Source organism: Giraffa tippelskirchi, chromosome 5, assembly GCF_054371585.1.
Source record: "Giraffa tippelskirchi isolate mGirTip1 chromosome 5, T2T-mGirTip1v1.2.pri, whole genome shotgun sequence".
NCBI lineage: Eukaryota > Metazoa > Chordata > Mammalia > Artiodactyla > Giraffidae > Giraffa > Giraffa tippelskirchi.
This window is the reverse complement of record NC_137279.1, coordinates 4431266-4445978: the sequence shown is the minus strand read 5'-3', so window position 1 is coordinate 4445978 and position 14713 is coordinate 4431266. Positions and strand designations below refer to the sequence as shown.

At 42.1% G+C, this 14713-nt stretch overlaps 1 protein-coding gene across 39 annotated transcripts in view; it reads right to left on the bottom strand.

Moving 5' to 3' along the window:
• The window catches only part of DENND1B (DENN domain containing 1B), a 363581-nt gene that overhangs the window by 145871 nt on the left and 202997 nt on the right, over positions 1-14713 (bottom strand). For all 39 annotated transcript variants that reach the window (XR_014055159.1, XR_014055160.1, XR_014055177.1 and 36 more), the window contains one exon: positions 729-819. Coding sequence is in view for 11 of the 39 variants with exons in the window: in XM_081495284.1 (XP_081351410.1) it covers positions 729-819 (91 nt within the window). In the remaining 28 variants the exon portion in view is untranslated. The remainder of the gene's footprint in view (positions 1-728; positions 820-14713) is intronic.

The window sequence follows — 14713 nt, the reverse complement described above, 5'->3', positions numbered from 1 at the left end:
GAGTACCCTTTCCTAAGTCATTCATTTCCTAGATACTACAACACAGTTTCAATTACTGACATTTCAAACAATGTAACTGCTCAATTATACTAATTATATTAAATAAAAGTGGGACGTCACTAATGTGTGTCATACATGCAAAATGAGACACCTCCTTCCACTGCTTTAAGTGAGCACTTATCACACTGACAAGTGTAAGAACACGGGACAATAAACTGAGAAGTCTGTTCCTAATGCTGCAGGGGCCTGAAAAGCAAAAAAAAAGAAAAAGTAAACTTCTATAAAGACACTCTTACTTAAAAATGTAGCAGCAGTTGTTCAGACCTGTCTTTCTGGATTACCTTAAAAGCCACTAAGTGGACCACAATCTCAGTTCCCTAATTCTTACTTGAGTAGTATTGATAGATATGACTAGTATTTCTCTAGCAGAGAAAATTAGTCAGTAGGAACAAACCAACTGCATTTCTGTGACATTTTTTTCCAGTCATATTAAGAGACTATCCAAGCAAACCACTACCTGCTCATGAGACCATCTGAATGCCCAGCATAACATATCAGGCAAAGTAAGTCAACACTACAGTTCTTTGTAAGATGAACGCATGTATCGAAAGCATCAGATATTTATGAGAAAATGGCAGTTTACAAAGCAGACATATGTGACACAGGTGCAAAGATCATAGATAATTGTTATTCATAAAATGGATAATCACGCTGGAACTAGTCTTTACCTCCACAAAAGCCACCGGAAGTGATCTCTTCTTCAAATGCATCAGAGAAACCCTTCCCTGCATTTAGTTTTGCCAGTCGACCATCGATAAACTGAAATTAAAACATGTCAAATATGTTAACTGTCATTTACTTCATAAGATTAGATTTTTACTTACACCAAAAGTAATAATAGCAGACACTCATGTATACATATATGTATATAAACATAGATACACAACAAGAAAACTCAAACCACTGTGATAGCAGGTGGACCATAAGTAGCAGCTAGTCAGACAAATGTACAGGCAGGATGTACACTTTAGTAAGTCCTAAAGTGTAAGAGCACCAGATAGTTCTAACCACTTAATAATAAAACAAATATAACTACACAATTCCCAGCGAATGTGTTGACCAAATGATCAAAACTATGGTTATGAATACAAATAAAATTCAGGTAAACTCATGCTGACTTACATGAGGTTACCTTAAACAATATTTTTCAGCATTCTGAAAGGAGGGACGGGGGTGGGAACTGGATGCTACCGAAAGTACCCAGAGATCGTCTTCAAAACACAGCCCACCATCTGCTCTGCCCCGCCTCCACCCTGCTCCTCCACACACAGCAGAGCAGAGTCTCGGGGTTTTGGAAAATATCCATAGGTGATCATTTTGTTGACCAGCTCCAGGCATAAACCAGTGACACATTTTATACACACGTGTATCACTGGCACTTAGTTTTATATTGTTGGTCTGTGGCACTCGACACGTGTGTTGCTTAGATTATGAAAAATCTTATAAATGTTTTGCGGTTTCTCCACTCATGATGACGGTGAGGTGTCTTTAAGGCTCTGTTGTGTGAGAGCCAAAGGATAACATAAGAAAGACTTTGATGATGTCTGAAGAACAGACTTGAGGATCTGAGGATTAAACATAAGATGTTCCTTTTCATCTTAAGAGAATTAATTAATCCTGGCCATGATTTTTTCAACCTATAAATTTAAGTTTAGATAAAATTAGAAACCTTGACATCTGAAGAATTCTCACGGTCTGCCCTGGTTTTCTGGTTAAGTGGTTAAAGGACAAAACCAACCCAGAGGAGCGGTGAGGTCAGCGTTGTTCCCAGGCAGACACTGGAGACCGCTCATAGCGCGTCGGCGGTTATGACGCTGAGACAGAAATCTCTTACAGACCCAAAGTAGGAAAGAACGGCCGATGAACCAACAGGTTCCTGTTCAAAATGACGTTTAACTGCCTTATCACCGTAGAATGGTTTTGACCAAAAACGTGGTAAAATGAGTTTAAATGGACATAATCTAAAAAGACACGGCCGTGGCATTTTTGCCAAGAGTATGAGCTGCTCTCGTAAGAATGAGACCTGAGAGCAGGGGCTGTAGACGACCCATCTTACACCCACGTTATTCTTGGTGCGGAGGAGGCACCGAGACTACAAACAAAAGTGAGCATGGAGTCTGGCGTCTAAGAGGTTGCCTCTCCCTGCCACTCATGAGCTTTGTGATCTCGGGCAGCCTGCCCTCTCTGAGACTGTCTCGGCTTCTGTAAAATGGGAATAACAACACAGAGACATCTGATGGGGTTTTGTGAGAGTTAGTTACCAAAGGGGAAAGGTGAGGGATAAATCAGGAATTTGGGATTAACAGATACACACTATTATACATAACATAAATAAACAAGGACCTACTGCACAGCACAGGGAACTCTACTCAATACTGTGTAATAACCTGTGAGGAAAAAGGATCTGAAAAAGAGCAGACACATAACTGAACTGCAGTGCTGTACGCCTGACACTAACACAACACTGTGTGTCAACTATGCTCTTAAACACGCAATCACATCCAGTGCCCACAGGGTAGGCACAGAGTGAACGCTCAACACCCAAGTCCACTTTCCCCACCACCGCCACCCTTCTCGTCTCGGTCAACTCCTGGGCTGCCTGAGTAGGATCACGGCCCCTTGGGTAGAGGCGGCTTTAACAGCTGGCAGAACACCCAACACATAACTGGAAACAGGTGCTTTCTGAGGGACAGAATACACAGAACTGATCCTAAAGGGCATACACTTCACATGGTTTTAGAGTTAAATAACTATAATGTGCGGAACACTCATTTCATCTTGTGCTAAAAGACAGTAACTTACAATCCTGGGTGTCTTTGCTACTACATACAATAAATGGTTAATGTGAAACTAATGTAGTTTAAAATGCCTGCAGAATTTGACTTACTCACATTTTCAACACAGTATGATAAATCAAACTAAAGTGATCTAATGTGATGGATTTTGAAAAAATAAGGTGAAGCGCAATGATAAATTTAAAGTAATACATTACTGACAAATGGAACAAACTAAGGCATCCTTTTAAAGGACTTAATTTGCCTTAAAAGATTAAGACTACAAGACTTTTTAAAAGGTTTTCATTTTTGTGTTTACTGGAAATAATCCATTCATTTTAGTTTGAGTGGAACAGTTCAAGTCTAGAAAGAGATAAATCTCAAAACTATTTACTGATGATGCATTTTTGAGCATGACTAATTACTTTGTGTTACTAAACTAGTGATTTGAGCCAATGGAAATTCACCACTTGGTAAAATGCCCCATGTTATCACTGACTTTGCAAACAATCCTCTCAGTGACTGACACTTATCAACATACACACTTAATGAAAATGTTCTTAAAAGGTTGATTGTGTGCACACACACATATACACATTACACACACACACACACATACACCAACGCAGACCCCCAGGAATAACTGAGAAGAGATATTAATGGAGAAAAATGCTGAACCTAATAGTTCTCTAAACTCCTTTTTCCATTTTTGATTCAATAACAGCTTTTTTTTTTCTCCCCCCAAGTGGGGTTGGTTCATGGTTACACCACTCTTACAACTCTGGAGCACTTCACAGTAGGTGAAAACAGTAGCTACTGCTGTAGACAGAGAGATAATTTTGAACTAAACAGCATTACTTGCTGGAAAAGCAAAGGCTACACAACACATATCGCTTAGCAAATGTATTCAAGACATACATTTTGGAAGAATTAGCTAAGAATGGCAAGTAATAACAAGTAAAACTGTAAATAACAATGGAGGTACTTCAGATACAAGATAAAATTAGGTTGCAAGTAAGTTTTTGAAAGAATACATGAGTATGCTTTAAGACAATGCTTTTTACATAAGATAAATCTTAATATTTTGCTTTTTATTCCAAAAGGAAAAATTAAAACCTGGAACTAAACATGCTAAACAACCACATGAAACTTAAAAATCGTAAATGGAAATCTCAAAAAAGTTCACAAGCCTAATTCCACAGTATAGATTCCATAATTTAATTATGAAAAATAGCTGAAATTTACTTAATAAGAATAAATATATTCCTTAAAATCAGTAACATCATCCCCTCTAAGTCGTCAACAATTACAAAAACTGGATCTGGTTAATCCTTAGGATGTGATCTTAAGATGGTATAACAGGTTACAAGATAAGTGTAATTAAGCAGCAAAACTGCTTCCTGCTGCCTTTTTTGATACTGACATCACTGAGGTTTTCTGAAGTGTCTTTATCTTCAAGTAACTATCTGAATAGGAGACTGAGTGAATCTAAAGAAACTACATGTTGCTGTAAACGCCCTTCAGTACGCACTACTGCCTAATGGAAATGAACATGCACCACTTCAACTTTTAAAACACAATATAAAATGAACGTCACAAAAATACAATAAAACATAAAGGACACACTTGGATGGCAAGCTTCTTTACAAAAAAAATAAGAAATATGTTCTGATCAGATTCGCAGGTTAAACTTGAACAGTAGGCCAGTGGACCACGGGGAATGTATCTTTACTCCGAGAGACAAAGTATATATTTTTCTTAATACTTTGATAACTTTACTACTCAGCGCATTTCTGGCATTTAGTCCCCAAATCCAAAACAAGTTATGCTATTAATCTGTATTCTAATGACCTCAGTGGTTCAGACATATGTCCTATAAATATTTAATTGCAATCAATCCATCAAATCTCTGAGGATGACAGTGATTATATTTCAAGATTCTTCTATCATTTTAAGAGAAATATGTGATTTTTCAGTTAAAAGCTCATAAGAAGGTTGTCCTGGGGAGAGGGGGCCAAACGAGGAGGGGGAGCGCTGACTTCAGTGCCAATGTGACAGTCTGGTCCCTGAGGCAAAGCAGCAGGGTCGTGAGTGCGACACAGCACACGAACCAGCACACCCACAAGAGCCTCCTGATGCAGGTCAAAGCGCAGAGCGAAAGGGCTGGCCTAAAACTCAACGTTCAGAAAACTAAGACCATGGCATCTGGCCCCATCACTTCATGGCAAATAGATGGGGAAACAATGGAAACAGTGAGAGACTTTATTTTGGGGGGCACCAAAATCACTGCAGGTGGTGCCTGCAGCCATGAAATTAAAAGATGCTTGCTCCTTGGAAGGAAAGCTATGGCCAACCTAGAGAGCATATTAAAAAGCAGAGACCATTACTTTGCCAACAAAGGTCCATCTAGTCAAAGCTGTGGTTTTTCCAGGAGTCATGTATGGATGTGAGAGCTGGACTACAAAGAAAGCTGAGTGCTGAAGAATTGATGCTTTTGAACTGTGGTGTTGGAGAAGACCCTTGAGAGTCCCTTGGACTGCAAGGAGATCCAACCTGTTCATCCTAAAGGAGATCAGTCCTGGGTGTTCATTGGAAGGACTGACGCTGAAGCTGAAACTCCAATACTTGGCCACCTGATGTGAAGAGCTGACTCACTGGAAAAGACCCTGATCCTGGGAAAGATTGAAGGCAGGAGGAGAAGGGGATGATAGAGGATGAGATGGTTGGATGGCATCACCGACTCTATGGACATGAGTTTGAGTAGGCTCCAGGAATTGGTGATGGACAGGGAAGCCTGGCATGCTGCAGTCCATGGGGTCGCAAAGAGTCAGACACAACTGAGCAACTGAACTGACTAAACTGACTGACACTCCTTTGCCTGAAGAAAAATGTTGCTCAGTTGCTCAGTCCAGCTCATTACGACCCCATGGACTGCAGTGCACCAGCCTCCTCTGTCCTCCACTGGCTCCCAGAGATTGCTCAAATTCATGTCCATTGAGTCAGTGATGCCATCTAACCATCTCATCCTCTGCCGTCCCCTTAATGAGTACGTCTCAAAAATTTACTTCCTATTAGAAACCCTTTTTGAGCATAAAGATAACTAATAAAGTCTTGAAAGCTAGAGAAGAAACATTTTTAATAAATCAGAAATCTTTAGAAATTTAAATAAAAATTTAAATACAGTAAAAAAATTACTTTTAAAATCTATTAATTTCTTATAGATCTTTAACATTTCCTTTCTATATAATACTTTGGGGTAAAAAAATAAGTTTTCTAATTTAAATATTTCTTCTTACGCAGACTCAGTAAACCTTGACAGGTTAGTGAGAACTCCACGAAAGTGCTACAATAAATTAAATCATCAGATACTTATAGACATGTGCTAAATGCCAGGCCTTCAGTTAGTAGCTATATATAAACACAGACTGCAATAGTGGGAATAAGGTAGGTCAGCTTAAAGCTAAACCAAGAGAATTAAGTATGTGAAGGGACAGAAATAAACCATTATTTTTATTCCATTTCAAGGACTGGGTAATCACATGACTGTAGTGTACTAAATTAGATCACCATGGTATAAGGAATAGAAAAACACTCTGAAGGGTATAAAATTTACCACTCAGTGCAATTTATCATTAGAACCAGTAACTTAATGGGACAATAGTCCTTCTAAGATATATCAACAGACATGAAATCATTTGCAACAGAATTAAGTGTTTTGAACTTCACGACCACCAGATAATGAATTCACTCATTCATTCATTCAATAAACATTTAATTGAATATTTACCATATGTTGGGTTCTTTTTTAGATGTGTGAAGACTAGAAATGAATGAAACAGACAAAGAGTCAAGTCTTCATAAGATTTAAGCATCTAGTGTTGGGGCAGGGGCGAGAAGCAGAGCAGACTGCATGAAATAATAAATGCAGTAAGTGATGTCATATGTCAGAAGGGGATGTGTGGGAAATAAAACAGAACTGCTAAGGGCGCTCAGGGGTGGGGGCAAGAAGCTTTCAGGTGTGGACAGTGAGGTCCAGGGCAGACGTCACGATGAACACAACGCCTGAGCCGAGGCTAGAAGGCAGTGAGGCAGCGGGCCAGAGTCAAGCGGGGAGGCGGACCCAGGAAACGGGGCTCCCGGCATCAACAAGGCGGGGGGCCTGCACCCAGCAGGCCTGCACGGAGGCCAGGGATGGAGGGATAGACTGAGCAGCCGTGATGCCGGTTCTCTCCTGAATTCACAAGCTGCCGTCTCAACAGCGCTCTGAGCAACCCCTTTCCTCTCCAGCCCTCTCTCTCTCCATCTGCTTCACATGTCTGCTCCCCTTACAGGTCCAACCGCCCCCCCCCCCCAGCTGATGACCCTGCTTCCGAATCCCACCGATAAAAAAGAAAAAAAACAACCTAAAGCACCTGAAGGAGGTGTTCTGCCAGCTCCAGGCACCAGCCCCCCTCCAGCTGCGCATGGTGTCGGCTCCATGGAGACCAGCTCCTCTGGCCCGACCTCCTCTCTGCTGAGGACACGGCCCCCAGCCCACAAACTCGTGTGCTCTCCTCTTGACCCCACGTCTTCTCCCGCTCTGTCCGTGTCGATGCTCCTCCTTAGGGGACAACTCAGAACAGCCGCCGGTACTGCCATCCACACGCCGTCCTTGCCCGCCCCACAGTCACACAGGCTCCCTCACCTCCCCAGCAGTGCTGTGCCCGCGGGGGCATCCTATCTCCACGTTACCGAGCCCGGAGGTCAAGCCCAGGTTCTCCCGATTCAGCCTGTCACCAGCGTCTGACAGAGGCGGGCCCTCCTTCTCTCCTTGGCCCCAAAGGTAGCCGAACCCTCTCCTGTGTCTGGGGTCGCTCACTCACCCGGCCTCCCTGGTGGCTGCCCCCTGCTTTTCCTGGCCCCTGGGCTGCCTGTCATTCCTATTTATACTTACTCCCCTGGTCATCTCGCTTAGTCTCCAGTCCAGTGACTCTAAAGACTGCCATCTATCTGCACGCTGATGACTCCCACATTCATACCTTAGGTCTAATTTTTGCCTTTGCCTCATTTATCCATTTGCTTAAAGTGAAAGAAAGTGTTAGTCATCCAGTTCTTATCTGACTCTTTGTGACCCCATGGGCTGTAGCCCACTAGGCTCCTCTGTCCATGGGATTCTCCAGGCAAGAATACTGGAGCGGGTTGCCATTCCCTGCTCCAGGGGATGTTCCCGACCCAGTGATCAAACCCAGGTCTCCTGCATTGCAGAATCTTTACTGTCTGAGCCACCAAGGAAGCCCCTGATCAATGTCTTGTTTGGATGTCTAACAGACATCTCAGACTCATCATGTCCAAAACTGAATGCTTATTCTTCCCCCAAAATTTCTCCTCTCCACAGTCGTCCCCATTTCAGAAAAATTAGCATACATCCTGCCAGTTTCTTGGTTGAGAAATCAGATTCATGGATTCTTGACTCCTCTTTCTCTCATACTTCACATTAAATCTTTCAGAGCATCCACTGACTTTATCTTCAGAACAGATCCACATCTGACCAGTCCTCACAGCTTCCATGGACCAGATGCAAACTGCCATCTCCGCTCACCCAGGTTACAGCACGGCCTTAGAAATCCTTCTTCTGCTTCCATGTCTGACCACCCTATAGGATGCTGCTCAAATGCCACATTCTCCCTGAAATCTACCCAACTAATAAGCTACTTTAGTTAGGCTTCCCTTGTCACTCAGCTGGTAAAGAATCCGCCTGCAATGCGGGAGACCTGGGTTCGGAAGATCCTCTGCAAAAGGGAAAGACTACCCACTCCACTATTCTGGCCTGGAGAATTCCATGGATTGTATAGTCATGGGGTTGCAAAGAGTCAGACACGACTGAGCAATTTTCATTTCACTAGAAGCTACTTTAAGTTGCAATCCCACCCAGACCCCTGGTGATCCTCCTTTCCTATTTCCTTTTCCACAGTACTTATCATCTCTGAACATGCTACATAATTTAGTTAACTTATTTTCAGTCCCCCTCATATAGAAACACAGAATTCACAACATCGGAAATTCTTTTCTGTCTTGTTCTCTAATGCAACCCAGCACCCAGAACACTTTCTAGGAGAGCAGACACTCAAATATACTGCTGAATGAGAAGAGGAATAAAGAACACTTAGATGAGTGTGAATATCTTTATGGTGTGTGCAGGCATGCTTAGTTGCTCAGTCATGTCCGACTGTTTTTCGACCCCATGGAGTATAGCCCACCAGGCTCCTCTGTCTATGGGCTTTCCCAGGCAAGAATACTAGAGCAGGTTGCCATTTCCTCCTCCAAGGGGATCTTCCCGACCCAGGGATTGAACCCACATCTCTTGCATCTCCTGCATTGGCAGGCGGATTCTTTTACCATTGTGCCAATCGGTAAGCCCCATTTTTATGGTATTTCATTAATAATGTAAATTTCTGGGTTTCAGTCCAGGACCCCTAAATCACAAATTTGAAGGTGAGAGTCAAGGACGTGCATCTTTAATAGACTTTCCAACTAAATCTGCTACAGGAGGTCTAGGACCACACTTAGGGAAACAATGTTTAGGATGCTACTCGAAACTCATTAACAAAGGATGCCAAAAAATGTATTCCTCATCCTAATAAGTTCTCTCCTGATACACTCCTTCTCTCTACCAATAAATGTCTGTATTTTCTCTAGGGCAAATGTTACTTTTTCATGTTATAAAATATGTGCTTGATACAGTTACCATCTCTCATCCGCTCATATGTCAACTATTTCCTGATACTCCAGAATGGTTGACTCTTTGGCACTAGTGATGCATGTGCTGATCTGAGCTAAAGATGACATCCCATAAATAAGACACTATCATCCTTCTTTCCAAAAAGATTAACAGGAAAATGGAGAGATGTATAAGGATCTATTATTTATGTTAAAAGCTTTCTAAAGTCTCCAACTAACATAAAAGTAAAATATTTGGCTTTTGACTCCTTTTGTCCAATACCTTATTAAGTCAGAGAAAGTGGGTCATGGCACAAAATACAGAGCACTGAGGGTCTGTATGTTCACTTTCACACACTGTAGCATTAAATGGCTCTAGGTTTGGAATTACAGACACCACTCAATGGAAAACACAGAAACACCTGACTCCTACAATTTGAGGATTTTCGCAAATGAGCTCCATTACATTCAATTTTTCAAGCTCTTCATCTACCAAAATCATAAAGACATTTTGCTGCTTCTTCCTTACAATACGAATAGCAGTTTTTATTTGGTTTCTTTATTTAACAATACTAAGTCTCTACTGTATACTAGAATGCCTGAGTTGAGTGCCGTAAAATGGAGAGAGAGAGTGCAGGCCAGAGGAGACAGGGAGGCGGCCGGCACACACGCCTTTCTTCACTCGTCCACCTCCGGGCGGACGGCGGGTCTGGGCTGCTCTAGGTCCCAGGCCCCCCCAGTGGCTCAGCAGGAAAGGAGCCGCCTGCCAATGCAGGAGATGCGGGCTCAGTCCCTGGGTTGGGAAGATCCCCTGGAGAGGAAATGGATACCCACTCCAGTATTCTTGCCTGGGAAATGCCATGGACACAGGAGCCTGGTGGGCTAGAGTCCATGGGGTCACAAAGAGTCAGACACGACTGAGCACATCCAAGTCCTAACTTTACCACATGCTACTGTGGACACTCTCAGCAAGTTATTTCACCTCCCCATAACTAAGGTTTACAAAGTGCAAAGTGGCAGTAAGAAAGTATGACATGTTATGGCCACTGCAAAGATTAACCTAGATTAAGCATTCAAATAGTACCCAGCATGATTCAGTATTCAATAAATGTTTTTTTTATTTATTCATAATTATCATCACTCAGTCTCTCACTGTTTATTATCTACTGCAACTCAAGTGAGAAGCATAAAGACAAGAAAGCATCTTCAGAGACCTAAGAGCAAACGTCCAGAATGGCTGCAGTAAGGGTGTTTGGAGACGTAGCAGAGAAAAAATCAGAGCGATAAAACCCAGAAGATGAAGGCTTCTGTGTGCCAGGCTAGGGTCTGAGTGGCATCCTAGACACAATGAGAAAGACTTAAGATTTGCTTTTCAGAAAGAGCACTCTCAGAGCAGGATGGAAGATGGGTTGAAAGGGGGGCAAAATGAAAGAACATGAACCACTTACCCAATGCAAGTCACTGACACCAGAGCTGGAGAGAATGAAAGAGGGAAATGCGAATGATATTTAGAATGAAGGATCAACAGAACACAGCAAAACAACTATGTGAGAAAGACTGGTGGTGATGGCATGAGAAAAGATGATGCCTAACTTGCTGGTTTAGGCAACAGGGTAAAACTAATCTACAAAAGGGGTGCATATGTGAAGATGCATCTATGTGAATGGGCGACACGTGTATGTGTGGGAGTGTGTGTGTATATGCCCACACTTACACAAAGATACTATACACACACACATACATATACCTGTGGTCACAGAGAGTCAGACACAACTGAGCAACTTTCACTGTCAAGAGTAAAGACCTATTCAGGACCCACCATCGTAGGTAACTAATACAGTTAGGGTCCCTCGTGAGGAAGCCCCGGGAGCTGGCATGAGTCAGAGACGTGGAAGTCTGAGTACAGAGACATTTGGGGAATAGGCAGAGGAAAGCATAATGATAAAGGGCTGCAGGAACTGCCCAGAGAAACAGGAGGGGAAAGCGAGAGTGTCACTGTTGCTGCTGTTCAGTCGCTCAGTCGTGTCCGACTCTGCGACCCCCACGGACTGCAGCACACCAGGCTTCCCCGTGCTTCACCGTTTCCCAGAGCTTGCTTAAACTCATGTCCATTGTGTCGGTGATGCCATCCATCCTCTGCCGTCCCCTTCTCCTCCCGCCTTCAATCTTTCCTAGCATCAGGGTCTTTACCAATGAATCAGCTCTTCGCATCACATGGCCACAGTATTGGACCTTCAGCTTCAGTCCTTCCAATGAATATTCAGGACTGATCTCCTTTAGGATGGACTGGTTGGATCTCCTTGCAGTCCAAGGGACTCTCAAGAGTCTTCTCCAACACCACAGTTCAAAAGCATCAATTCTTTGCACTCAGTCTTCTTTATGGTCCAACTCACATCCGTGCATGACCACTGGAATAACCACAGCTTTGACTATAGGGACCTGTCAGCAAAGTAATGTCTCTGCCTTTTAATATGCTGCCTAGATTTGTCATAGCTCTTCTTCCATAGAAAGCACACAGTAAAATGAGCAGAAACTTTAGTTTCAGGGTCTTAATAAACAACACCCAAGAAAATAATTTCCTTTACTATGTTAAGTGTAATGTGAGATAAAAGGAAGAGACCTAAAAATAATGGCTCAAATCTCTGTAAAGCTTCGAGTTAAAGACGGTGCTGCCAGGGCTGTGGATTTAAGAAGCGGTTTCTGGGATTCGTTCCAAATCCATTATCTGAAGAGGAATTTATCCAAATGGAACCGACTCTCATCCATCTAAGCCGTGTTTATTCCCTCGTATCATGGAATGTTAGGGCCGAAAGGTATCTCAGACCTAGTGACCCTTCAGTCTAACTCACGTTACAGATGCAGAAACCAAGGGCTGAAGAGGATGAGAAGTCGGCTGTCAGAGAAAACACAGCCCATTACTGGTGGATCCATAAAGAGTCTATATATATATATACACACACACACATATGTATATATATATATATATACACACGTATACATTATATATATATATGTATGTATGTATATATGTTTTGAGGGCTTCCCTGGTGGCTCAGTAAAGAATCCCGCCTGCAATGCAGGAGATCTGAGTTCAATCCCTGGGCTCAGGAAGAGCCCCTGGAGAAGGGAATGGCTACCCACTCCAGTATTCTTGCCTGGAGTATTCCATGGGCAGAGAAGCCTGGTGGGCTACAGTACACGGGGTCTCAACAAGTCAGACACAACTGAGCCACTAACACTTGCACTTTCTTTCACTTTCATATATGTTTTTATACAACACTTACATAATTTAAATCATAAATTCACAGCTTAGTGCATAATGATAAAGCCGACTATCAGAAGTGCCCTCCCTACAGAAAAGATCAGAATCCTTCCAGCTTACCCTTCCCTTGTCTGTCTTTATAGCTTTATCACAAAAATGTTTCCCTAAATAATACATTATTTAGCTCTTCTCGCTATCGAACATCATTACATAAAAGGACCCATCATGTCAACTCTTCAGTGATGTGTTCCTTCCCCTTAATTCACCCCCACTCAGTGTGACTGCGGTTCGCTCATCTCCGCACCATGCAGCTGCTCTACTGTGGGAATGCAGCCATCTTACTCATCTTCATACTGATGGACATGTGAGTTCACCGCCAGCATTTTGCCATTACAAGCAATCTCAGTGAATGACGTTTGCTGCCAAATTTAGAGTGAAATCACTAGGTCAAAAGAAATTTGCATGTTTAAGTTTCAGCGCCAAAGTGTTTTCTCAAACATGTTGTGCAAATTTTCACTCCTATCGACAGGTGAAACTTGGTCCCTCGTTCCATGTCTTTGCCAAATTTTGAGATTTTCCGGTTTTTAAAACTGGGCCAATCTGGTGAGTGCAAGGTGATACTTCGTTATGTTTTTATTTGCTGTTCTCTGATTATAAACAAGGCTGATAATTTTCTGTCTTTATCAGCCATTCAGGTTTTTCAAGGGCATGTGCTTATCTGCATCTTATGAACAATTACATTGTTTTTTTTTTTGTTTTTTTTTTTAACTAACATGCAGGTTTGGTTTTTATATTCTGGACTTTAATCTCTTGGGTGGTTCAAAAGAATGCCAAATATGAAGTCTTTTGATGGTCAAAGTTCTTAATTTCAATGAAGTCAAATTTATTAAGCTATTTCCTTATGTCCTACATAACTTGTCTTTATACTCAAAGTAATGAAAGTCAAGTCAGTTTGGTGTGTTACTTTCTAAATCTTTATATATTTTTTGGCTCAATTACATATGTGAGGAGTTCCAATGTTAATAGATAGAACCTTCCTCAGAGGGAAATATTAGTGTTTTAATATTAAAACAATGAAATGTCTTTAATCACGTCTTTTTGCTTTTGTCATGAATATTATGAACAGTTCTTGCATCTATTGAGATGATCTAATGATTTTAGTCAAAGAGGAGAGTGAAATAGCTGGCTTAAAACTCAACATTCAAAAAACTAAGATCCTGGCATCAGGTCCCATCACTTCATGGCAAATAGATGGGGAAACAATGAAAACAGTGACAGACTATTTTCTTGGGCTCCAAAATCACTGCAGATGGTGACTGCAGCCATGAAATTAAAAGACGCTTGCTCCTTGGAAGAAAAGTTATGACCAACCTACACAGCATATTAAAAAGCAGAGATGTTACTTTGCTGACAAAGGTCTGTCTAGTCAAAGCTATGGTTTTTCCAGTAGTCATGTATGGATGTGAGAGTTGGACTATAAAGAAAGCTGAGTGCTGAAGAACTGATGCTTTTGAACTGTGGTATTGGAGAAGACTCTTGAGAGTCCCTTGGACTGCAAGGAAATCCAACCAATCACTCCTAAAGGAAATCAGTCCTGAATATTCATTGGGAGGACTAATGCTGAAGCTTAAGCTCCAGTACTTTGGCCACCTGATGCAAAGAACTGACTCATTGCAAAAGACCCTGATGTTGGGAAAGATTGAAAGCGGGAGGAGAAGGGGACAACAGAGGATGAGATGGTTGGATGGCATCACCGACTCTATGGACAGGAGTTTGAGCAAGCTCTAGGAGTTGGTGATGGACAGGGAGGCCTGGCATGCTGCAGTCCATGGGGTCACAAAGAGTTGGATACGACTGAGCAACTAAACTGCACTGGATGATTTTACCCCAGAATCAGTTAATGTAGTGAATTACATCCATA